This window comes from Megalops cyprinoides, chromosome 13 (assembly GCF_013368585.1).
Source record: "Megalops cyprinoides isolate fMegCyp1 chromosome 13, fMegCyp1.pri, whole genome shotgun sequence".
Lineage (NCBI taxonomy): Eukaryota > Metazoa > Chordata > Actinopteri > Elopiformes > Megalopidae > Megalops > Megalops cyprinoides.
This window is the reverse complement of record NC_050595.1, coordinates 24054080-24081128: the sequence shown is the minus strand read 5'-3', so window position 1 is coordinate 24081128 and position 27049 is coordinate 24054080. Positions and strand designations below refer to the sequence as shown.

General features: G+C 44.9%; 1 protein-coding gene across 1 annotated transcript in view; it reads left to right on the top strand.

Annotated features, from left to right (window-relative positions):
* efl1 (elongation factor like GTPase 1) overlaps window positions 1–27049 on the top strand; it is a 66955-nt gene that overhangs the window by 22404 nt on the left and 17502 nt on the right. Inside the window, exons 16-17 of the mRNA XM_036543998.1 lie at window positions 23913–24044; window positions 25543–25690. Coding sequence (XP_036399891.1) covers window positions 23913–24044; window positions 25543–25690 — 280 coding nt within the window. The remainder of the gene's footprint in view (window positions 1–23912; window positions 24045–25542; window positions 25691–27049) is intronic.

The window sequence follows — 27049 nt, the reverse complement described above, 5'->3', positions numbered from 1 at the left end:
TCTTGCATAGAGAAGCCTGCCCTGGCCTTCATCGTCGGAGCCTAAAATTTGAATGGCCTGAGACCTTTCATTTTCAACACGCTCATGAATGATTTCGCTGATGTATTTATGGCAAGCTCATGCCCCAGCCGTGGCTATAGGCCATGGAGAAAACTCCAAGCTGAAAGGGAAGCTGGGAGACGAACTGAGTTTCTGATGTGACTGCATTAGTGCAGATCGGTTTTCAGTTTCCAGCCACTGGGCAGACAAATTTAGCCTTTCAGGAGAACAGATGCGTTTCTTTTTGTTGTTGACACTTTGTTTGCAAATCAATGCAACGTCTAAGGGCGCTGTACATACTGCGAGGGTACAGTATGTTTACACCACAAAGCCTGTAGAACTTAACAGGTTTTTATGGCTGTGACTACTTTGTTGACCATTCTGCCCCCTAGTGGTGAGACATTACCAGTCAGTGAGTGAGTAAGGGACACTGTAGTTTCTTGATCTGCTTCCTCCAGTCACAGCCAAAAAGTTTGAAGTCTGGTGTTTGTGTCAAGGCCGTTATCGAAATGTACGCCTAACAGTTGGGTAATCCCTGCCTCCTTTTATTTGTTTTCACTGAATCACGTGGATGTGTTGACGTATTGAGGTGATTTGTGTTAAGAACCTATCCCAGCCGTAGCGACCCACGTGGGATTCATCCACACAAGCTTCTGGCGTTTCCACTGCCATAACCGTTGCACCACACTGCTGTGTGGATTCTCAGTGCACATTTTATTCAACACAGGTAGCTAGTCGTGACACCACTATTTATTAGTCTAATCTTAAGATTAACAATTACGCCCCCCCCCCCCCCCTTCTCCCAGCTCCCTGGGTCTTCTCTCATTTTGTCAGTGAAGGTGTCTCCAAACATTGTGGAATCGCACAAAATGTCCTAACACTTTCCAGATGTTTCAAACTGAGATCGCCGCGAATCTGTGCAGAGGAACTCCTTAACAGCAATGTGATATTCATTTAGCGAGCTGAATAGGGGATATTTCACAAAGATTAATAGTATATTTTATCTGCTGCTGCAAAGACTATTAAACAGGGTCCTCCTAAAAGGGATAGTGTTTGCCGTTATCTAGTAGTCCTCTGGATGAAATGTATTTCCTCTGATACATAGCCAGGAATTTCTTTGTACAGTAGGGCTCCAGCTTCAGACAAAGCAATTAAAGTAAATTTATCGTGTGCAGCCTTCCTGAAGCTGCAGATCCATTTATTGAATTACAGCATGTCCTTATCATATAGAAGGTAGCTCCCCTTTCCATTTGATTCTTCATTCTTCTTTTTGAATACCTTGATTAAAACGCCACAACCCAAAGATGTTGCTATGCTGGGATAATGGTATAGTTCCTTTCTGTTTGGTAAGTTCAGCTGGATCCCGAATGTAGCGCATTGATAAGTTAGCCGAAAGTGGGAAGCAGTGTAGACTGTGACTGTGTTGGTAGGTTTCTGTATTCATTAAACGTTTATCGCTTTGTAAGTGCTGTAGTTTCGGTTCATGGGGTTTATTAATGACGGTTGGAGGGCCTTGCTAAAACCTTAAGGAGAAGAGTGATTTGTTAATCAAACACTAACATTGCTATTCCCCCTCTCGCAGTCAGATTATTAACAACAGCATCCATCCTGTTGGGACATAGCTCTGTTGCTGCTAGGATACCAGGGGTAGGTCAGAGAATCACTGCCTGCAAATAAGATAATTTCTCATTGTTTAATGTTGTTCACGTTGCCATGGGTCTGTCACAGACAAAGAAGAGTTGGGCCAAAAATATTTCGGCTTTATATTCGGGAGGAGTAGTTGAGGTAAGAGCTTTTACACTGGCAGGTCTGGCATCCACTCATTAATGGCTTAAAAGTATGACAGAGTCAAAGATAGGTCTACACAGAAGTGTATCGTCATGTTGGATCTGATGGAAGCCAGATTCTGTTGTTTAGCAATACCTAAAAGTGTATACTGAAGGTGTGTACTGTTGTACTGGTCATGCCAACCTAACCGTTCCAATTCTAGAGTGCATGCTATGAAAGTGTTTTTTTTGGTGTTATGTTTTTAAGGTAAGTGGTCAGTTGAATCAGTGCTAAATGAAGTGATTGGAAATGAGATGAGCGTGGACCACAGTGGACAGTGCCGGGCACTCGCGGGGTGGTGGCTAGCCTAGCCGCAGCAGTGGAGTACAGCGTAGAGAGCACTCTGCAGGTCTGCGCTGCCAGGGGGCAACCGCTGTCATGCCAGTTACCGCTGATTGTCACGTGCTTATGCAGTTTGACTGGAGAGATTACCAAGATCAGCGCTGGACGCCTCTTGTCAGTCCTCCTTATGTCTGCACTAAGACCTGGGATAGACTGTATAAATCTCTCCTGACTTGTGATAGTGACATTAACCATATGGAGGCCTAGAGCCTGGCCATTTCTGTCTGTATGCCTGAAGAGTCTAATGTTGCTTTTATGGTTATTTATTATTGATTCTCCTTTTGTATGCTCTCACTGATAAAGTTAAAAGTATGAATACATGAATGGTTTGCACTTTTCTGTCAGCTGTTGTAATGGGCTGTAATGTATGTATAATAGTGTATAATGGGCTAATGGACTGTGTGAGCAATTTCGGAAAGCTGAACTAAATTTATTTAGATGAAATGTCTTTGATCATTTTGAATAATTTAATATGGTTGTTAAGCTTGTACTCATCTCTAATAGCTTAGCGTTAGCATGCGCCCCTCGTTATTGACTCAGCTTTGGTGAATTGTCTCCCTACATCTTTCGCCAAGCTTTTCAAAAATTGATGTGTTTAAACCACAGAACCCAGAGGTCACAAGCGCTGAAACAATTTTTGTGAAGCACTTTCATGCATGTAACGTTTCTAGATACAATTTTGGCTCCCTCCTCATTCTTTATCATAGTGTTGTGCTGATTTAAAAGGAGTCTTGTGCTTATCTCATGAGATTTTCATAAATAATGAAAGAGAGTTGCATTCATGTGTTGATGTTATTGTCTAATGCTTAGAAGAGAAAGAAGTACTCAGATCTCAGAGTGGGCAGTTGTCAATACCAGAGTATTTCTTTGAGTGGGTATTGAGAGGGCTTTATTGCATAATTTAGTTTGGAGTTTCAGGATCTCTACAGTATAAATAGATTGTGAATGTAATTTTTGAACTGTCTCCGTTTTGTAGAGGTGTCATCCGTCCTGTTGGTAATCCCCTTCACATTAATAATTTAAGCACAAATATTTCTGTCACCAATTAGTAATGTAAGCTGTCAAAAAAGCGTGTGTTGGATAATGCAGAAAGGGAAGAACCTAGAAGTCAGATTGTCTGGGGCCATAACACTTCCCCCCCTCATAACTTGATCCAAAATACAAGACACAAAAAAAAATTCACTCCATCTGGAAATGTCCTGTTGGTTGGACTGCAATATTCTCATCTTTTGTTGAAATGGATGTTGTGAAAGAATGGAAATCACATTTTGCTCCGAAGCTGGAACGGTGGAAAAACGTCATGATGCATTTTATAAGGACTGAGAGAAGTTCTGTGGGAAAAAAAGGAAAGAATAGATCTCACCGTAAAAGGTGTGGGCTAGAATTTTACAAGCTCTCCACCCGAACTGCTCATAAAGAAGAAATATGATTAATCCATGATGTCATGACTCACTACCTGTGATTGGAAATGCAGGGACCCCCTTGTTCCCTTCCTGTTACCTTGAATGTGTAGCGCAGCTGTTTGTTGCTCGCACGTGGAAGTGACGTGTGCTGCTTGTTTACTTTGAATTATGGGAAACGGCTAGCATAATAGCCATATGCGCATTACAGCAGCTTTGGCTTGATTAGATTTAGGGCTATCAGACACATGGAATGGTTAATCTAAAAGAAAAATCCTCCTTTGATGTGGGCAGCGAATTATACAGACTTCATGAGGAACCAACCCGACGCATGACAAAACATGGCGGGACCCCCTCAAAGACTTCAATTAGAAGCAGGCGCGGCCCACGCAGAAGTCCCCACATCACAGGCTCAAAGGCAACACGTTTTTACCACGTTTTTTTTTTTTTTTTTAACCACGGCAGAGGTCCCCTCCGTTTCCTGCCAGCTGGGAGAGGCGGTGGGTTCAGGAAGGGAACGCTTCCATAACGCTTTCATAAGGCTTTCATAAGGCTTTCATAGTGTTTCCATAATTCTTCGCTCTCCCAGCAGCGTCCTCTGAACTGCCATTGCTTCAGAGGGGCTCTGTTAAGAGCAGGTGAACAGAGTGCCCCTGAATTAGGCACTCAGGTTTATTCTTGTGAATTCCTCCTCTTAAGGGCAGATGATGTGTGCTTTTCCTTCATATGAAATTGCATTCTTTCCCCAAACATGAACTATTGCGCTATCATGTTTTCAAGATACTCTTGGATACACGACCTCAGGTGGCAATTTTAATCCCTGAAGAATAGAATCGCTGTACTGATGAAAGTGTTTTTTTTTTTTTTTTAATGAAATTATTAAGTTATTGTTTCATACCCCTTCATAAGCAGCTATATTTTGTCAGCATCATTTTAGATGGAAATGAAACATAATCGGCATGCATATGTAAATAAATATTCCTGTGCACAATAGTGATTTTGTCACTCTATAATAATAATTATTAGCATGTTCTGTCTTTGTTATATTGGTATTTTTAAGAAGCAATGATTTATGATGATTACAGCATGGTGGATTTCAGTTATTTTTAAGTTGAGGTCAGAATTATCATAATTATGGGGTTGAACCTCTGGGGGGCCATATGTATATATTTTTTGCATGCTAATTAGTTTATTTCACATTTTCCCAAAAGTACCACCATACTCACAGCTCTGCTGAATACTCTGGGGGCATTCCCTCTTTCATATTGCACACAACAGAAGACAGCCCTGTCTCAAGTGATTTAAAGTGTAAACTGTATCCAACCCAAGGAAAATGAGGATAGTTTGAGTCTTCTGACTTGCCTTAAAGCAAGCATGCAGAGTTGCTTGCACTCCGGTAGTTAACCTTTTTACTATGTCATGGTCATCTTAACTGCTCAGTAAAAGTGGGAACAACTGTTGTTTTACAGCCATCATTGTGGTGCACCATCACCACAGAAATAGCTGAGTCCAATCTGTATAAACTACAGCTTTCTTTATTAATTCCTATGCAGTTTTTTAAAAAATATATTACTTCATGCAGAAGCAGCGACTTCTGCTCCCAAAGCAATTCATCATGCAGCTTCAAAGATTGCAGTAGAACTTTGTTCCTATCTCTCAAGGAAATTGGATTATCATATAATTATCCGGCATATTTGAGGATCATTCCTCAAAGCTGATCAGTTTCGACTTTCGTAATGAATGCGGTAACGTGAAAATGCATATTCATCTGACAGATCAATACTCAGGTAGCAGATTGGCAAAGGGGTTGAAAAATTTCCCCCGTCCCTTTTTGCAAATTGGTTCATAAATTGCTTGCTGTGCATTCCTGAATTCTGAAACAGTCCGTATGTAACGGGAGTGTAACACTGAATGAATGTTTTAGCTGTAATCTCTTACTTTTCCACACAAGTAGTGCAGTAAGCCCGGAGCTGACACTGTTGCAGAGATATAACAGTCACATAATTACAGTGTGGAAATGGTAACTCAGACAGTTTCATTGTGAGGCGGTGTGCAGGCTGATGTTGATCCTCGAGTTCTGTGTATTCAGCTGGAAAGCTCGGAGCCTCGGAGCATCTAATTTATTCTGTTGAAAATAAAGTAGCAGCCGCGGTGAAAAGAAGACTCCAGCCTCGCTGCTCCGGCATTATTTCTGCCATTTGCTTTTTATTATATCCCTCGGAACCTTTTCCGTAAAACTGAGGCCTTCGGTGTTATTTAGAATAAACTGCTTTGGCCGGTGCCAGCTAAAGTCATTGCAGCGGAGATTAAGAAACGCTTGGTTATGAGCAGCTGCATGTTTCGCGGTCTGGGATCAGTCACACCTCTGTGGTTTTATTTGAGGGGAAAGATACAGACACATGAGATTATTGTGAAATGCAGTTAAAGAACAAATGACAGATACAGTCGTTTAGAACATCCTGGGGAATTTACGAATCAGATTTTAACTGTTGTCACCTACCCACAGCAGAAAATGCGCACCATTCGCAAAGTTTAACATGCGTGCAATGCGTTTTGTTAATTAGCCACGTTCTGTTTTGCTTTAAGAAAGAGAGAAAGAAAAGGTTGCGGGGAGATGGTGTCACACCTCCCCACGCAGCTCTCTGTCGCCCCCCTCATCACAGGGAGATTATTAGAGGCCGCGCAAACCATTTGCATTTTTGATGTGTGCCGGGTAATGCCAACAGTTTGCTGCTGGGGTTAAGCATGTGGGCAGCATCAAACTTTCCACAATGCGAACCAGCTGCTGCGAAAAGCCCTGTTTTTGAAATCACTGAAGCCGGTCTGTAAACAGCGAGCTGAATAATGCTGATTCAACGGCGAGCGTTTTATGAAAACATTTGTTTTGCGTTACGGCTTTCCATCATGTCACTGAGTAACTGCCGCTCCGAGCGCACTCAGATGACCTAACGCGGGCTCTTCCCCCCTCTCTCTCTCTTTTTTTTCTTCTCACTTTTGAAATACGGCACCGCAATCAGCCGCGGAGAGAGGACGCGATAACCACAAGGACAGATGTCTCGGTGTGGGAGGCGTTGGTGAATCATTTGGTAAAATAAACGCTGCAGACCCCTATTAAAACTGTCCGGTTTGTCAGTTACCTGTCACATTGTTTTCGGAGAGGCAGTGAGCATAGCTGTGACATGCTTTCTTTTTTTTATTCTGGTGCAAACCGGGCCTGCTGGAGTTTAGCAGCCATAAGACATAGTCACCAGCTTTCTTACCAGCCTATCATCTCTGTGCATTCCCTGGAATTTACTGACCGGTCCTATCTGTTTTTTTTTCTTCCTTTCTCTCACCCACACTCCCTTTCCCTCTCTCCTGTGTGACCTAGATTTCAAACTCCACTGCTTTCTTGAAATGTAGCCTTTGAGGGCGTGTTGCTCACATTTAGAATTCTGTTTCAGAGCCTTCGGGAGTAAGGGGGGGGGGGGGGGGGGTGAAAAAAATCGAGCGTCTCTTTTCTTTGTCTAAAGCCTGGCAGCCTGAAAATCAGTCTGAATGCATCACTGTTGTCTCCGCACAAACAAGGGCAAACGCTTTTGTAATAAGCCCTGGTTCTCAGCGCTGTAATGCTAACAGGCAGGTGACTGGCTTTATCCGAGATCATAGATGTGTTCCTTTTGCCTCTCCGCTGGCTGCCTCAAAAGGAGCTGTCCTGCGCAAAACTCGCCAATCGGTGGCGTTAGAGAGACGGGGAAACGCGTCGTCTTGTCATCGCCGTCCGTCTGGCACTTTGCTCTCGTTCAACAGGACAAAGGGGAGAGAAAAAAAAAGTGCAAATCCAGGTCAGACAGATGCTGGGAGCTTCCAGGGATTCCAGGTTGTCCTGTTTCTGAATGAACACCGGGTCAGGAGTCGCGCTGACTTCCACGCTACCTGTTAGTATGAGAGAGGGAGGAAAAAGGGTACCTTCTGGAAATGTGCTGATGAGGTTGTAATTAAGCCACACAATAACAGGATTAAAGCAGTCAGCTTCTAGGATTCAGGAGAGTAGCCTCTGTTGCAGAAAAGTCCAAAACTGAATCAACAAAAGAAAAGAAAAAAAAATTATTCTCAAATGTTGTAAGGGAAAAAAACAATAGTGGCAGTGACAGAAATGAATGCTGTGTGTGTGTGTGTGTGTGTGTGTGTGTGCATGTGTGTGTATGCGCATGCATGCGTGTGTGTGTGTTTGCTTGGGAGCCTGTTGTTTGTGTGTGTGTGTGTGTGTGTGTGAGTGAGAGAGAGAGAGAGAGTGTGTGTGTGCGCGCGCGTGTGTGTGTGTGTGACTGTGTGTGACTGTGTGTGTGTGTGTGTGTGTGTGAGAGAGAGAGAGTGTATGTGTGTGTGTGTGTGTGTGTGAGAGAGAGAGAGTGTATGTGTGTGTGTGTGTGTGTGTGTGTGTGTGTGTGTGTACGTGCTCGGGAGCCTGTTGCTTATTTCATCCTCGCAAATTGATTACACAGCCCTGGCGAGGGGACGCGTTTGTTTGAAATGCGGTGCCTCCTAATGGAGGTTATCTGGCCGCAGTCACATCTCGCCGCGGACGGATACGTTTATGATGTGGGAACAGCGAGGGGCGGCCTCTGGGCCGCGCGCCGCGCAGATGTGAATGCCATTAACCAGAACGTATTGCTGAGCGCGGCGATCTTCGGCTCCCCACATGTCTTACGGGGCTGCGCCTAACCGAAAACAAACCGGCTCGGCCAAGACCCATACACGCACCCTGCTCCATACACTCAATAAAGCCGGATTGTTCGGGAACACCTTTTCCAAATCAGGCCCCCTGGTTGCCAAGGCGAAAGAAATGTACTCCAAGTGATTTAAAGAAAAAAAAAAAAGGCAGGCAGCTTAACTTATATAACGTCTGTATGATGGGTTTTATGTTTAAAAGTCTTAAAATAACCTAGACGGCTATTCCCCTGGTGGAGGAAATAAATGAGGTTCTGATATTTCTCCTGGAGTGGAAAATACACTGTGCTCGATTGCCCGGGTTTTATTCGAGGAGGAGAAAAACAGGAAGCGGGACCACTCTCGCTGTTTGCGCATACAGATGTTTGGGGTCAAGACTGTATGTGCTCGACAATAGCCTTCAGTTGTTTTTGTCACTATTTCTTTCCTTGTTGAATCATTCCCCTTGCTATTTGAGGCCTGCGTATTAGACAGTAAACATATTGCGTTTGTTGAAAGAACGCATCGAGAAGATGACTAGATTAAGTAAGGGATCGTGAGGTTCTGGTGATGGCAGCTACACATATCTGAATGTTTAGTCACTAAGGCTACACCGCTGGTGTCTGGCAGGGCTGGAAAGTGCTGGAAGCAAAGCGCGGGCCTTGTTTTTCTGTATTCTGATACAGAATCATACAGATAATTTAGTTGTTTTTTTTTTTTTTTAAGCTGTCGTTCCACCTCTGAGTAATGACTGCAGTTCAGTACACAAAATTAAAAGCAGTGGCATCGCTTGCTTACATCATCAAATAGTGGTTTGATAAACAGGCCTACGAAGGCATAAATCCCCCCCCAGACGCATGAGGAGCAGACAGATAGCTTCAGGATGATGACATCACTTCATGTGGTTTTCACCAAAATCAGCCAGGGCAATTTTACATAACGTAACATCCCCAGTATTCTGTGGTGACATATAAAATTGGAGAACCTAACTAATGAGTCATTCTTCTGTTTTGTTATTCAGTGGTAACGTAAAAATATTTCAGTATACTTTCAAATGGGCAGCAGCATTTCAGCAGACACCTTTGTCAGTTGTAATTGAGAGTATGCGCGTGACTTCACTTCCTGGCTAGCTTTCTGATCTTACCATTTTTTGCTTCCAGGCGGGTTGACATTATTTGTGTTTATTAGTATGGCCATACAGTGAGCATCCTTTTCTTTCCTGAAAGACACGGTGCTGATTGTGCAATGTGATCGCTGTTATGTATAGCGGGAGAAGCTGCAGGTGCTGGGATAGCCACACTGCCTTTTACTCCGCAGTGGTATCCTAACTCGTGGATCAGCCCTCAGTTTCCATGGATCTGTTTTCGAAGGTTTTCTTCACCGATTGGCCCTTTTTTTCCTGTATTGCAGCCCAAAGCTGGCTCATTAAACTTTATTGGGAGCGGGCTGGGAGCCGTTCCCCGCTCTGAAGGAAAACCGGGCATGCGTTTCCGCAGTACCTGCAGCATGAGGCGTGATACTGGGGGATTTTAACAGGGAGGTCATGCCCCTATCCCGCCCACTCAGTGCCTGGGGTTATGGCACTCGTTCGGGGGGGTGGGGAGGGAGCGGGGTGTGTGTGTCATTGCCCTCTGTAGGACCGGGTCATCTGCATCAGAGGCCAACTGTCCGCTCCAGTGGGCCAAGGTACTAATTGCTGGTTATTCATGATTGCTGTCTGAGGAAGAGTGTAATAGAGCTTTTGATAGCAGGTAATTGGCCCATTAGAGGGCAAACGGCATTATAAATTCAAATTTTCTTATTGTTTTTTTCCTTTATTTATTTATTTTTTTGGATTGGATCAGGTTCAGAAGTCATTCATTTCTAGCCGACAGTAGTGCTTTTTCGGATAACGGAGCCGGCCGTTCTTTCCTTCCACTTGGCACCAAAGAGCACTCCGCAGGTAAATTTTTTTTTCTCTCCCGTGTTTATATGTATCATTCTCGCCCCCTTGTCCGTAGGCCCATAATCCATCTAAAATTAGCCCTTTGTCCAGGGCCTGCGTGGAAGGGCTGGAGACCGGCTTAAAAACATTGTGGGGTGTCTTAATAAGCGCTCTGTCCCCCTGGATTTCTTTTCATAGTTGGGAGGTTTTAATAAGCAGCCGGTCCTCGGAGCAGAGAGCAGCTGCGGGCGGCAATGCCATTTAAAAATGGGGGTCTGGATGGCTTTCCAGGATCGATGCCAACTCGCAGGCAGTGCCACCTCCCGCGAAAAGCCCCACAATCCCCCCTGCTGCCACACCAGCTTTACAGCTCGACACACGCATTTGGCGGGGTGGGCCGCCGTTCTGCGGCTGCCCTTGCCGCATATGCATGGTGGGATTTTTCTCTTTTTTTTTCCTGTTTTCTTTTATATTTTATGGGTTCTGTCGCCAGTTCAGCTGTTACGGGTTGCTTTCTGTTAGCTATGCCCGTGGTGTCAGCCCTGTTAAAACAACACGCCTCTCCTGACCTCACCCCCTCATGCATTAAGGATAGCTTCCTGAGCCCATTTCGTTATTTCGGAGTGGTGCGGGTCTTTTTTTTTTTACTCCCCCTTGATTCGCGGGCCGGTCCGTGGGTCCTGTGCCTCCGGAAGGCAGACAGGCAGAGCGGCTGTCGCAGGGAGCGGCAGCTCAGCAGCGGCCGTCTGCTTCTTATGTCTCTAGCTGCTGCTCTTTGTTCTCTGCCTACCCTCTGTGTGTGTCAACCCGTACCTCTACCAGGCAGGTCTCTCTCTCGCTCCTGCTCTCCCCCTCTGTGTCTCTCACTCCCTCTCTCTCTCTCCCCCCTCACCCCCTCTCTGTTTCTCCCTCACATGCTCTATCTCTAGCACTCTGACTCCCTTTCTTTCTATCTCTCTCTCCCCCCTCCCTCAAATACTCTGACTCTTTGTTTCTCTCTTTGCTTGTTTCTCTCCCTCTGTCTTCCTCTGTCTCTCATTCACTCTCTGTTTCTCGCACACTCTCTCTCCTTTTTTTCTATCTGTTTTTTCCCCCTCTCTTTCTCTGCCCCCCTGTATATCTTGCTCACTCTCTCCCTATTTCTTTCTCTCAGTGTGTCTCTCTCTCTCTATCTCTGTCTCTCTCTCTCCCCCCTCCTTCTCCCATTTCAATTTCTAGGTGCTTTATTGGCATGACCTGAAACTGCATTGCTGTAGTGGTTAACTAATGCGAGCATTTTTACTCTCTCACCCTCCCTTCCTGCAATGTGAAAACACTCAGACCATTTTTACAATGTGTGCTGGAGCTGAGGCACCTAATGCTGTGAATATGTGAGTGTGTTTTTTTAATGTGTTAATAGATCACTGATAGATATGTTTGTTGTCAGACTGTAAAAGCTCCTCCTGAATGTCAATTCACAGTGGAGACGGCAATCGCTACTGAAAAGGAGGGAGCCACTTTCCTACATGACTCTCGGCCAAATAGCCCTTTTTGCGCATGTTTATTTTTCATTAAATATAAATTCCTTTTTGGTGCCTCCAGGGTGTCCGTGCCCGTTGTGAAGGAGGCGGAATACGTCATTGCAGGCGCTCACAGCCTGTGATGACTGTGTCATCAAGTTGTTTTTTTTATTGTTTTGTTATGTTTTTTTTTGGGAGGAGAGTATTTTTCTTCCACCAAGACATTTTTAATATACAGTTTTAGATATTTTATTTGCGTACCTATGAAAATTAAAGATGTTTGTGTTCAGGTATTATGTATGTGTTTTATATTCAGATACGTATTGGTCCCGCCCTCTCAGATGGGGAGGCGTTCATGCTTTTGCTTTTCTTCCACACGTATGCCATTACATATCCGTCTGTAAATAATGTCGTACAGAGAAATGGGACCCTGCTTCTCAGGGCTTCACAGGGACCGGGGCTGTGTAAAGCATGGCTGTCCATGCCTCTGAGGCGCTCAGATTCCCACCGCGTGTGGGATTAGGCTCTCCTTGACCCATTGTTCGCAAATCTTCCCTCCCATGGTCTGCTGGTGTCGTTTGCAGCACGGACCCCTGTGAAATCTGGACCAGCTGTTCCCCACGTTATATGACTCAGGGGGGTTCATATGTTGCAAAAAATATTGTACCCACTCCACCCAAAGTTATATGTAATATGATGTGCGACAGGATAAAGGTATTAACTTGGTTTTATTATTGGGGCATGATTTAAGCCTCGTTGTAAAACCATAACCATTATGTCTCTCATTCACATAGGCTATACACCTACACAGAGCCTGTTTAATGGATTTCTAATATGTGGTTTTTCTGCCTTATGTTTTAGCCTCAAGAATGCTGAAAGGAAACATAGTGGGCAAACGTAATGAACCTGTACTAACTAATGGGTAAATAGCTTACTTGTCACCACCGGCATATGGGAGGAAGAAAGTTACGAGGTGGTCCCAGTAATTTGGCCGAATACATTTTGGTCACATGGAGTTGTGCATCAGTTGTGAGCGCAGTGACATGTCACCTCAGGGAAAGCCGGATGAAAGGGAAACTGTATTTCCCCGCGCCCGTGTGATGAGCACGCTGCAGCTCTCTCGCGCCTGGCATTAGCTGCCACCTGTCTGGCATCGGCCGCCACCTGCCTGCCTTCTGATGCCAAAGTGACACTGAACCAGAACAGGCTTTTCTCCGCTCCTGAGTGGTGCCCCCCAGCCAGGAGCCCGCTCCAGCGCTCAGACTAAAACAAAGACTCGGGCCGGGGGTTTTCCAGCGCGCTCCTTTCATTGAAATTAAAATGATTCATGAAAAAAAAATGCTCTGCCTCAAGACATTTCCATGACACGAGGGTCGCTGCTTGGATTCAGCTTTATCGTCCAATTCACAAGTAGAGGTGTCGCATTCCAAGGTTTGGAGTTTAAAATTTTTTTTAGATGATTTTCACAAGGTTAAATCATTTTGTCCACAGTTTTACTGGGTATTGTTTACATGAAAAAATTCTTTGTGAGTTCTTATCCTGACATTTAACAAAAGTGCAATGAAGAAACATTTGCCAGACCATGCTTTTGTGTCTCCAATTACGTTGTCCTTTTTTCATTTTTTTTTTTTTGCTTTCATAAGAATGGGTAAATAGCTTACTTGTCATCAACAGCAGTCATGCAATTTAACAGAGAGTTTGTGAAAGGGTGCTATTTTGTCATCGTGAATAGGGGAGCAAAATAAAAAGATCAATTCGCCGCAGATTAGTCCTCTTTTGCACAGAAGTAGATCATTTGGAGAAGAAAAACCCATTAAAGGACAATGGCTAAGAAGCTGCGTCTTTTTGTAGGGCTAAGAAAAGGAAAGTTAAATGTAAATTTTCACTCGCCAGAGTAACTGGCATCTACTTCCGTCATCTAAGAAATATCATAAATAATGGAGACGTCAGAGGCACAAATGTAGTTACTTTTTAATGCTTGTTTACCTGCCATAAAAGAGAACCAATTTGCCTGTCATGTGGAAAGGTGGGCCGTGATTGAGAGGCCAGGAGAGCAGGTGGGTGCCTTCCGTATATAGACTAATGGGGTCCTTCAGTTGTCCTCTTTCCTTTTAATTGGGGTAAGTGGCACGAGGCCTTTCACTCTGTCCATTAGAGAGGAGAGGAAAACCGGGCTCCCTCCACATCTGATAAAGACATCTTAGAAACTCTATATTACGTGAGTCAGTGTGTGGGAGAGAGAGAGACCCATAGCCTTCCGTTTGCTGGATTGTGCCGGGCCTCCAATGGCGTTCGGATCGCCGGAGTGCGGAGAGAGGAGAGCGGAACGGCCGAGGTGTAATTTTACGAGCCCGTCCTTGAGAGCCCCTCTCTCTCCCGGGCCTCCACCACCGGCCGGGGGGGGGGAGGGGGGGACACTCGACACCGTGCTCCCCAGCGGCCGCCCTGTGCAGTCAGCAGAAAGCCGTCCAGACGAAGGAGGGGACAGTGTCACGGCATCCCGTTTGGAAGGGAAGATAAATGATTTCATATCCCCGCTGCTGGGTGTCTCCGCCGCGCGCTGGCCCGGTTTGGATAGAGGACGGAGGTTCCTCCACGCTCCCAGCACAATGGGTGCATTGTTGCCGTCGCCGTGTCTCAGCGAAGGCAAAGGCTCCCACTTCCCCTGCGTTTCCTTTGGCTGTGGTCTCCGCTCTGCCTCCCCACGCGCACAAAGGGACCGCAGTTATGTCTTTGCGAACGCGCCTGGAACGTAGCTGTCGCTCTTACTTAACCCGTTAGTGCTCCGGCACCAGGTGGTCTCCTTGGTGTTTAATGTTTTCTCTCCTGGTTTCCCTGATGCTGCTTTGCCTTACTTTCCAAAGGGAGAGGAGGCAGCCTGAAACATTCACATGCTCCTTGGCCACTGGCGAGAGCTCTGTCTCTTTAAAAGGGCTGAGAGATTAAGCGGGACTTTCCGCAAAAAGGGGACTTTCCACAGTTCAAAGAAAGGGACTTAAGATGGACTGTAATTCCATGAATTTATTCCACTCTTTATTAAAACCACTGCTGGAACAGCTGATCAAACCATTAGAGGGCTGCAAATCCACTGGTTGCCAGCATAATGTTTTAGTAAGGCCAGACGTATTCTTTGAGATTCATCGCTACCACTCAAGATGCGGAGTTCTTTCACCACATTTTTAGCCGAGCACATGGACGCTTCCCAGCTTCCATATGTTTCACATGCAGATGTCAACAGCGTCTCGTGCCCCAGGTCCCCCCAGTCGGAACTTGCATGCTTAGATGTTTTCGTGCTGAGGTGATTGGACAATAGGACACACAGTACAAAGCTCCTTCATGGAGTGACAGTCGGCTTCGACGGTTTTCTGTGTACTCCCATTAAGCTGCGCAAACTTACTTGGTTGCCTGAACCTTTTGTGGCAAGTATTTCACTCGTGGCATATGCTAGAACCAGCGGAGATAATTTGAGTGCTGTGGAGAAAATGATAACCTGAAAGATGGTGCGATGAGCAGACGAGGCGAGGCGACCCCGAGGCCCTGTGTAATTAAATTTATTTTCATAGTCGATGTTTCTGATTTGGGCCGGCCAGGAAGCAGGAAAGAAATTGTGTGGTAGATTTTGTTAAGAGTGCAGCAGATGGCAATACATTTCCAGCAGGAAATGTCCCCCTGTCAAACGCTGAGCTATGACTGGATTTATGGGACACAAACAATGTTTTAAGCATATAAAGTTCACTCAACGGAGCCAAAGTGCTCTCTCTGTGGCGTGAGGCCATCGCACTGACAGGAGAGCTGCAGTGCCAGTGTAGCCCATATCAAACAGAGCCTGTCTGTGTTTCACTTTCAGATTATGACCAAAAATAAGGGAAAAATATACTTCATGAGGGGGAGGTATAATCTATTCCATTAAGGTAATTGAGTTTGTTTGCATTGAGTTTTCGACCAGACAAAATCACTGTTTGATTAGAGCAATAAACCCAAATGAACTCTTTTCAGAGTTTTATAGATCATTCATTGGCTCATTTACATGATCTTATTACAATCAGAACTGATTGGCGAATGAATAATGAAGGACATAATGGAATTGTTTTCTGTTTTACTTTGTTGTGCTCTGGAATAGATAGAAAGGAAGTGCAGAAGTGCATTGTGGGTATAAATGATGAAAGTAGGAAGGAAGTGGCAGATGAGGAGCACCTCGTCTGGCACTCTGTCACCAGATGCCATGCCAGCAGTTCTCTGTGTCCTCTTCCAAACAGCGGAGCTCAAAGTTTTCTGTCTCCCGCCGAAATAATTGATTCCTGGCAAACCCGCCGCTCGGGGCCCATATTGTGATTCGACACTACTTGACTTTGACAGCTGGCACACAACACGTGCTTCTCTTCTTTTTTCCCCCCTCCTCTGTCTTTCAGTTTGCTTTATCCAGGCAAGCCCAGAGAATGGCTACCTCTGAAATTTGACTGGAGGTGGAATGTATTAGCATACAGATACATTAAATGGATTGTGTATGGCGTTGGTTGCATCTCATCTCTGTTGCATTTTTGTTTTTCTCTTTTGCTGACATTTTCTCTCTGCTGAACATCCTTGAAGCCACAAGCCTTGGTTGTAGGTTTACACTCAGGCAAAAACAGGATGTTAACCAGTTCTAAGGTACTGTTAATCTCCCTCTCTCAGCCTTGGATCCCTGTTATGCCCACCAGTAAAGTCATCCAAGGGGCATTATGGTTCTGATTTGTCCTTACATGGTGCTGTGTCTCTGGTCTTTGGTCTCTAACACAGCCAGTCCTGCATGGTTTCTGATAAAACATGATGCAAATGTTGTCTGTTCTGGTCCCCACAGTTATCAGGTCAAAGGGGAAAGGTCACAGAGGCTCCTGATAAGTTTTTTTTTTTTTTTTTTGACTGCCCGACATATTATGCATGGATTTTTTGGAAACACAAATGTCCTAAAGGTCCCTCAAACACGTATCATTTTCTAAGTTTCAGTGTGTAAAGTTCAAGAGTGTGCCTAGATTTGAGTGAAATTTGAAAACTCACTGTTCCCCAGAACCGTATGTTGTCAAATACAATCAAGATAAAAATGTCAAACTTAAAGGTCAGAAAGGTTCCCGATAGCTTTCAGAATGAATTCTTTACACAGCAGATGACCAGAAAAGTTGACCGCCACCTGACTGCCAGTAAAGACATACCTACTTTCAACTACAGTCTCTCTGCATTGTGTTAATTCATAATATATGCCCTATTTCATCACTTTTCCATTCCTGCAATTTCCATACAGGCGGGTATCTACACATCCACCAGTCCGATATCCTATTGTGCATTTGCAGTCTGGCGGGGCTTTGTGATTCACACTGCATCTTGTTTTCATTTTAAATTTGCATAGGCATGGACTCCAGTGTTGATGAAAGAGAAAGTGCTGGGCGGTGAGCTTGTAAACAATGGCAAATTGCTTTATTTAGCAGTCGTTACATTAGCTTTTCCGCAGGTTTCCTGTTATCTTTAGCCAGCTGTGTCTGGCAGTAATATTGCCTGGAATGTTGCAAAGATAAAACAAGCCTTTTGGATTGTCATCAGGTTTCATAGCTCATCAGTGATGATACTTCCCATCTTAGCAAAACATTTTGGCTAGAGAAAGTAGTGAGCTGGGTAGCTAGCTACTATGTCATGTTTTACTTGTCTGTGAATCCCTGTGCATGTTTATACAGTGCGATCTGTTATGTTAATACTAATTTTGTTTTCACCTTCAATGCACTTCTGTGCTCTCATAATTAATTTTGCAAAAACAGACATGAGAAATCATAATGAGAAGCCATAATACTTCTGAGTACTTTCTGTGAAACAAAAGAAAGGGGTTTGTAAGGATATCTTTTGGAGTGAGCATTAATATTTATGTGTCTTTTATTTGTCTCAAAATAAGGGTTAACACACTGACTTGAAAATGGCGTGTGTGTTTGAAAGGAAGATATTTTCCTCTTCAGTGCACTTTTTCACTAGCTATTTTTTGTCCAGCTCAGATGCATGAGAGACTGTTTAAAAAGTGCAACTGAATAGACAATGGGCACTTTCTACCCAAAGAGCCCTTGAGATTGCTTAACACAGTCTTCAGGAAAGGTTTGCTACATGTCAGTAGCCATTCTGTTTTACATACCCAAAACACAGTGGGTTTATTGTGTATCTGTTCAGGGATGTTTTTCACTACCTTTTACTGTTAAAGCTGTGTAAACTGGTTTCCGTTTTGCAAACTGTATTCTCTTGGGGGAGGAAACGTTAAGCCCTGCGCACCCCGTGTAAACGTGGAGCAAAGGTAGAGTCACGCAATTTACACTGTGTCGCTGCTGCCACCGATCTGTTGAAAAAAGTTGGTTTTAAATTGTGAACACCCGCAGTGTGTTTCATCCTGGCTTATTAGAGTGTCGTGAAACTCAATCTGCGAGGCGTGTAGATGAGACAAAGGGACGCGTCAGCTACTGTACGCCGTATAACGAGCAAACACCCAAGTCTGTGAAAAACACTTAGCAGGCATTATTATTCAAGTTCTCGGCTACAAAAGCCGTCCCCGGCGCCAGCTTTGAGGAAAAGACCCCGAGCCGCAGCTGAGAGGGGGAACAGCTGCCAAATACACAAAGAGGAAAAAATGTTCTTTATATAACTCGCGCTGCGGCCAACTGTATTTGCGGTTTGAGGAAATTTCTCCGGGCTTGAATCACCGCGAGCCCGCTCCTCGGCCTCCGCCAGTGCTGCTGGGGACTCGGCCGCGGCACGTACGCGTGCTCTGCTCTGCAGGTTCAGACACACTCCGAGTTTTTACAATTAAAAGGGTGCTGAAACGTCGAAAAAAAGAAGGGCCCGGTCTGAAGCCTCGCTTCCTCCGGATGCGCCTTAATTAGGCCGGCGCTTTGAGCGGCACAGCGTCGAGGAAGCGTCACGTCTGGGAAGACGACCTTTGCCTCCCTCTTCCAGGTGTCCCCACGGGACTTCAGAGGCCTATAATTGTTGGCCAGTGTCAGGCAGAACAAGTTCTAGTACATGCTGTAAGAGTTCTCCCTCACACTGTTAGAGTCAGGACAAAGCGACGAAACAGACAACTGCTTTGCATATGTGTTTATTTCCCCACACGTATTGGTCATAGAGCAAAGTGTATGTATCCAGTGGTAGTTTTGAGTAGTCGTTGATGAATGGGGCTCTCCATTTTCGGATCTTGAGGGTTGCCAGTTTGAATCTCTGGAGGTGCTTCTCTTGAGCGAGGGAATGGTTCAGTAAATATCCAGCTGTATAAATTTATATCATGTAATATGTGGGCCATGTTGCTCTGGATAGGGACCCCTGCCAAGGAGAGGTGCGTAATATATATTCTAGCTGGAGCTGTAGGCCAAGCATGCACTGATATTTGCAGTTTGTAACAGTTTACCTCTATTCTTCGGGGAGCATTTGCTCCAGGCTCTCTGTGTTTTTGTCACTCACTTTTGAATGTGCCTTGAACACGTTTGTTGACATTGACAAGAATTGTAAAGGTAGCATTGTAAAAGGAGCCACGAGCCAAAACGACATACTCTCACTCGCCACAGCTTTGAGATTCAGGTTCTTACTCAGTTTGTTAAATGTCTATGTGTGAAATACTGCGACTGGCAGAAACTTGGGGCAGGGACAGTCACACGGAGGCAGTATCATTATGCCGACGGTCAACCCGTGAAAGGGTTTTAGACATTGGCCCTTCCGAGATAAGAGCGGAGTTTGTTTTTAGAGGCGTATTTCATCAGAGCAATCGGGAATCTGATGACAGAAGCCCCCTCGACAATGAGCGGATATGTTTGCTTTTGGAAGTGCTCTGCTCCATAAAGCAGATAAGAATCTCTTTAAGATGTGAGAGCTTGTTTTCACGAGGTGATCACCGAACACTGTTGGATTTGACTGCAGCTGAATGGCTTAGTTTGTCTAAGTGGAGGAGGTCTTGGTAGGTTAATATTTAAGGATAACAGGTGGTGGAGATTTCTTTTCAGAGTGAGCGCATGGGAAAATTAAGGTCCAGGAGATGGGTGAATTTGAACATGGACTAAATGTTTCCCTTTTGTTTCTGCTTTTCACATGCCTCCTTGCTGTGTGACATTATCAGAATTGTGTTTAATGGGTCTATTGTGTTGTGGAGGGGCCGCACAGGAGGAGCCTGTAGGAGCTCATTGCAGCTGATGAACAGCGTTCCAAAGGTCAAACATCTCACCATTCTGACCCAATAACAAGTAATGGTTTGCAATTTGCTCGTCATTGTATTCTGGTGGAAAAATGTTATCATTTGTGATCACGCTGGTTTCAGCAGGAAGCTAATCGTGGGAAAAAAAAGTGTATGTTGTATTTATCGTTAGTGATTTTCAGATCATGTGGAGAACCTTACTGTCGTCATTAAATTGGCGTCCTGCCACATTACAGATGTGTCGCTTTTTGCAGTGTAAAATCTTCTCTGGCTTTGGCTGCGATAACACTTTTTCCCCTTATTAGTGGGAAACTCATCCAACCTTAGCGTAATGAGACACCCGTTACACATGTTGTTACTGTTTTTTGGATGAGCTTTGTATCTGTCGGGACTCTGTAGTGCTGAAGCGTGCAAGATACCAAACACTATCAAGGTGTGGAGGCTCAGCTAGTGTTTTTCAACATGTCAGTCCTGCTGGTGTGTTTCACAGCAAGTTTTAATTACGAGGGTAAAGCGCACATTTGGGTGGAGGGAAGAAAAAGGCAAACCATGTGTGAGGGTGAAAAGTTTAAGGGTGGCAGGATTTACATTTGAATCATTAAAATGCCATCTGAAGTCGGCAAGCAGTGGAGTTTAAAAAAAAAAGGTTTAATTTGGCGGAGCTTAGCCTCCCTGCCATTGAGCTGCTTCAAGGAAGTCGTCAGCATTAAGATAAACAACACAGTGCTCTGTGGGCTTCTTTTGTTTTGGGGGGGGGGGGGGGGTTGCAGGGGTGGAGTGGTGGAGAAGCAAGGGTGGAGTGCCGGGGAGGGGGTGGGGGGGGCATGCTGAAGACACAAAGAGTGCCTCTGTTGAATCTGGCCACCTCGTTTCGTTTAAGTCTCAAACAAACCGCCTGAGTGGTTCTGTTCCACTCGAGCAGGCTCCACCCTGCAGAATCGTTTCGAAACGAGGCGGTGGCATGGCGGGGTCACGCCCGGGAGGTCCGATTTACCTGTGGATCCATCCATCAGGCGGCGGATCGTCACTGGCTGCCCGCACTGCCTATCCGATAGGCGGGGAATAGGAAGTGATGATCAATTTTAGAGTGACATGCCTGAGTGACTTCCTTAACAAGATTCAATATTGGCGGCAAAGGAAGCGTATCTCCCCACTGTTTAGAGGGTCATTTTATTTACTATGTGTTTCCTTTTCTAGCCTTTGTGTTCTGTACGTTTCCACAGTTTGCCTGTCCGAAGTTCCAGCATTCTGCTGACTGGGTGAAAAAAAATCACACTGTATGACTGTTGTTGCCTAAACAAATGAAATGGCAAATTAATGTGCCAATAGCAGCAGGTTTATTAGCCTTAAAGAAGTGTGTGTTTAAAACTCAGTAGCCACTTAGCTGCTCGGTGCTGTTTTAGTAAACATCTGTTCTTTTGCCTAAAACAAAAGGATGTCCAATATTAAACATGTGGCAACACTTAGGAACAGAATGCCTAAACAATATAGAATACTGGATTTTTCTTTGGTGGAGAAGATTCCATTAAAGTGCATGTGCATGTGTATGTGTGTGTGTGTGTATGCGGTTTCCCTTTTTTACAGCCGGGTCTTTTATGACCTCAAGGAAATAAAATCTCTCTTTAGTATTTTATTATCATATTGGTCACGATGTTTGCACACACCAGAATAAAATCTGGAAGCATTAAAAGTAATGATTTTGTTTTTCATGGTTAGCCTTTGATAGGTTTGACACATTTGAGCTGCGAGTCCCCCGTGGTCCTTCCATGTCACTGAAGAAACACAACTTCCGTTTTCCACCCATGTGGGGACTTCCAGAGCCATGATGTCATCTGTGTACGTTCGGACACTGATCCCACAGATAAGGCAGCAGCTGCTCCCCTAATATTGAGTGCAGACGAACATGGCATTTTTAAAGGATATTTAATATTTACACACACTACAGAGAGATGTAAGAAACATGACATTATTTGAATTTACATCTTTAGTGCAAACGCCTTGAGACCTAACATGCCGTGAACAAAAAGGCTTTTCAGGAAACAATCTTCCTTTATGATCCAAGGTGATGTTGTCTTAGCTGGTATTTTTAGGAGAACGTATCATTATATTACCATGGTCATGAGAATTTTACTTTCTCCTCAAAGCACATTTTTTCCACTAACAAAGAGCCAAAAGAGTACTCGTTCCTGTGGCAGATGAGATTCATTATTTGCCAGGATAAAAAAATAATTCAGGTTGAATGAACCTAATCCTTTTTTGTCTGTAAAAAATTAACTGTGAGTAAAAAAATGGTTCTTTAGGGTTTGATGTGATGTGAGTGTCACAGTGCCAGCTCCTAGATGACTAAAACAGGTGAGGGATATGAGAACAGCATGCCCTTCTGAAAACTAAGCTCCTGGTATTCATGCATACGAATACATTTTAGAGGATTGCGTTTGTCCATATTTGTCTGAGGACATCTTTGCAGTTGTAGTGTCTTCAGCTTCCATTGATCACACAACTGCTTTATGAAGGACGGTGTTTTACACCGTACTGAAAGCACACTGGTCTTTGGAGCACACTAAGGAAGCAGTCCCAGCCTTTTGGCTCTCAGGAGACATTTTTGCCTGTGGCTGTTTATACTTGTAAATATGATCTTGGCCTCAACAAATCAGCCTTCAATGATTCTGTGAAGTGAGCCTTAGAGATGTTTCGCAACAGTAGCTGACCAGCACAAGGACAGTGAAGCTCTTCCTGACGGGAGAATGGTTAACCGGTCTCTCTAATGAGATGTCCTGTTTAGAGTGAACTTCTTTTGATGGTGAAGAGGAATATGTGCCAAGTAAGGCAGCGGAAGCGAGATTCGGGAATGGCAGTTAGCACTGCACACTAAAATGCCCTCCCGCCGTGATGTGGGGCCTGCAGCCGAAGGGCAGTGCAGGGAATGCGCGGCGAGCGGAGAGGTGATCTCAGAAAGGGGGGGGGGGGGCTGCTGGGAAACTCGCGCTCTTCCCCGCTTCCTCTCACTTGTAAAAATCACGGGCGTCGGTGTCTGGGATGCCGTGCAGGAGCTTGCCCGACGAGTCTGGAAGGTGAGCGTCTAGAACAAAGAGGGGGGATGTCAGGCCTGCCGGCCCCTCCCACGGATAGAGAATGAGGTCTCCCCCCCCACGCGCCCCTCCTCCCGTACAGTATCCCCAGCATAAAGGCAGCTCTGGCCATTACATTATGAGCTCTGCTCCCAGGGGCCCTGTACTCAGTGACAGCTGGAAAATAAATCTTCTCTCTCTTTTCTTTCTCAACTGAAATGAATCAGTACGTGCGGGGCTTTTGGAATCATTTTTTGCTGATGTGCTCAGGTTTTTTTTTTTTCCTTTTCTCTTTTTTCTCTCCCTGCGCAACGAATGAAAGCCTTCAGGCTTTTGTGATTGTTTTAAACAAAACTATTCAAAATGTGCACGATGACTGTAATTATTATCTTTTTTTATTCCCAGCCTCAGAGCTTATCTTTCATCTGGATGAAGGCTGTCTTTTTTTTCATAATTCGTATCATTTTGTTTATTTTTGAATTTGTATTCGTAATACCAGGCACTGGAGTACCTGGGGAACTCTTTTATTCCGTGACAAGAAGTTTTCACATTTTCCAGCATGTTTTGCACCTCTGAGAAGCAGTTATTATCAAGGCGACGGTATGCTTTGGTGTATAAAAAAAAAGGAAATTGGAAATAATTGGAGCGAATAGCGTTTGCTAGGGGCGTGCAACGTGATCCACACCCAGAGGAATTCAGCTCCAGCGTGCACTTTAGCCACAAAGAGCCCATCATATAGAAGTTCACTTTTCTGCGACCAGGCCCGAGTCTCTAATTAGTCAACCGTCTCATACAGATGGGCCTCCATCACATCTCCATTAGTATAATGAGCAAGCCATTAACGTCTTTTACATTAGGATGCCATTGGACTAATGTGTCTACCGCAGAGGTATCAAAAGGTCTTTGAGCTGTTTTTGCCCCTCACCTGATTTACGTCCCTAGGTATCGGAGGGATGGAGGAGTGGATACTGAAGTCCGCCACTATTTCGTCATCCCCGGCTTGCCCTCCCTTCACCCCTCTGAACTTTGAGGCCACCCCCATAGTGCGAGTGGCCATCGAACCCAAGCACCCAAGTGAGTGTGACCAAACTTTTCTAACCAAATAAAATTACTGGTGCTGTTGTCCCCCCCCTCCTTTCCTCCCGACAGACACAGAATTTAAATTATAATTTTATTATGGTTCATGTAGGGTGAATGGAAGAAAAACCAAAACAGAAACAAGTTAAACTTTGTGGAATTATTAGCAGCAACAACATGATGAGAACTTTATGGCTAAAGTTTGACTCGAACTTATATGGAGCCTATTAGTCAACGAAGAGTTATTGTGAGTTGGAAAAATGCTGCCTGGTTTTTTTTTCTTTACTTTTCCAGCTACAAAGGGCTCCCTAACAGTTCCTCTTGAGCTGGTTCATGCTGGCAGCAGTCAGAGCTCAAGGCCAATTCAGACATAACTTTTCCACCTTGAAAACCTTTCCAAGTGAAAATTTTCTTAAAAACCAGTGATATTAAGCAAATATAATTTAATGTGACAGGCTTCACAAAGGGGCTGTTCCACTGTGCATTTGCATAGGAGCAGTCTTAGGTACAGAGGCCATGATATGACAGGACAGGAAGACTCACTGACACAGTGGAGTCTGTCAGGGTGATAGCAAAGCTTTGTTCTTTGTCCTTTCTCTTTATCTTAAATGTACACAATCATTTAGGCAACTTTAGCCAACATTAGCTCCTGATTGGCATTTGTTTAATCTAAGAAGACTTGGACCTTTCATCTGGGTAACAGTGGTTTCAGGATTACCAGTTTAATTTATCAGGTTTCCTACAGATTTGAGCAAAAATAATTGTGGTAGTAGTACTATTTTAAGTGTACTAGGAGTATGGCAGTGGTGCTCCATATTCCTGAAAATCAAGTAACTAATGTGTTACTTATGATGTGTAATTCCTATGTCATAAGCCTACTAGTAATGTTCACATTATTTTATTGTACCAGCTTGTGTTGTTTCACACAGCGGATTACTTTAAAATAAATAGGCTACTTTAAGCTCCATAGAAATGCTGAGTGTATAAGGGAATTGCATTTATGCATCAACAGAGAAAAGCCTAAAAATAAAGCCCAATTTCATCCAGTAAAAGCAAATTTATGCAATAATGGAGAGAAAATAATGGAAGTGGAGGGCAGCTACTTTAAAACCTTATTCATAAAATTGGGCTTACCAAAACCACTAAACGCAGGCTGGCCTGCCATCTGCCGCAGCACGTGTGACACTCCCAGTTCAACCCAGTACATGAGAAACATTCAGGGCAAGCTTGTAAATGTTTTGCCTTCAAAGGAGTCAGCAGAAATCAAAGGGTAACCCTAAACCCTAACTCTAAAACCCTAACCCTAAAAATAACCCTAAAACCCTAACCCTAACCCTAAACACAAAACCTTAACCCTAACCAAACCTAACCCTTACTCTTACACTTTTTTACCAAACCTGTGTGAAAGTAAATGCCTTCATCTGCCACAAATGTGTGTGTGTGTGTGTGTGTGTGTGTGCACGTGTGTGTGCGTGTGTATCCATCGCGTGCCTAGGTGAGATGCCCAAGCTGGTGCGAGGTATGAAACTGCTGAATCAGGCCGACCCCTGCGCCGAGGTGCTGATCCAGGAGACAGGGGAGCATGTCCTGGTGACGGCGGGCGAAGTTCACCTCCAGCGTTGCCTGGACGACCTGCGAGAGAGGTGAGGGGGCGGTGGGGAACAGCCTGGGGTACTGAAGCGGTGGAGTCTGGGGAAAAAGGGGCGATCCGTTGCTCTCAGAGAGGGCGAGGACTGTGGGTTGAAGGGGATGGGCGGGCCTGAGTTACCCTGGCAGTGATGTTTGGGAAAGGGGGGTGATCTGGTGATCTGAGAGAGGGCGGGGATTGTAGGCGGTACGGAGTGGGCTGGCCTCGGTTACCGCAGCAGTGATGTCTGGGAATCGGGCGATCTGATGATCTGAGAGAGAGGGCAAGGATTGTGGACAGCAGGGAATGGACCAGCCTGGGTTACTGCAGTGGTCATGTCTGGGAAGCAGGTGATCTTATGATCTGAGAGAGGTGGTGTGGGCAACACTGGCAACTGGAGAACAGACGCGCCAGGCCGTCTCTCCATGAACCTTCCGCTAGAGACACTTCCCACAGATATTACGCACTGATTCATCTACTAATAAGGTCAGCTACTTATTACCCACGGCCTTTACAGCAGCGCCAGACCATTAGTGTGTGTTTTACCAGCTATAAAACCAGCTGCAGAAGTCACCTCTCTCACTTTGAATCTCATAATATAGACATGTTTAAAGATTATATAAAATCGGGAAAGTGTTAATGAACTACAGAGGGGTCTGAAACACACTATACACACAAACCCACTCTGTTTGAATCTGTTAGAGCCTAGTTTGAATTCTTGATTGTATTTCATCCACGGTCCAGTCACGCAGCATAAAAAGTAGAGTGATAATTAGGTATGGATTTTGCTTGGATTTCTCTGTTTGTCTTTTTTTCTGCAGCCAGCAATCAAGCCAGTCAGAGACTGTTTATTCTGTCTCATTTTCCTGAACGGTCGCCTGCCTATTTTTTTTTTTTTTTTTCACGTATTGACTGGGTGCTTCCTTTCTTTCACGTTTTCCCTCCGAAAATGTCTTCAGATGACAAAGGAGACAGACAGCGAGCAGAGATAAATTTAACGCAGAGGGCTTTAATGCATCCTCCCTCCTTTACGAGTTATAATTGGCCTGCTTGTCTGAGCCGTAAGACTGGCTGACAGCTGGCATTTGATTTATCATAAAGACGTCAAAGGGCTCGTCACAGCTCCGCGTGTAGGCCTTTACAGAAGCAGCGATTTGAATATGCAGAGAAGGGGGCGCGCGCGCACGCTACGGTAGCGCGGCGCGATAGTGGGCGTTCCTTCAGATGGAGCGTCGGATGCTAACAAACCGCCGCCACTGCCAGCTCCCTGGAAGGCTCCTTGCACCTCGTAGCGCACGTCATTAAGAGGTCCCCAACATCAGCCGAACCCGGCACCTCTGCCTCCGCTGTGAACCTTTTGCTGTCGGCCTACGTG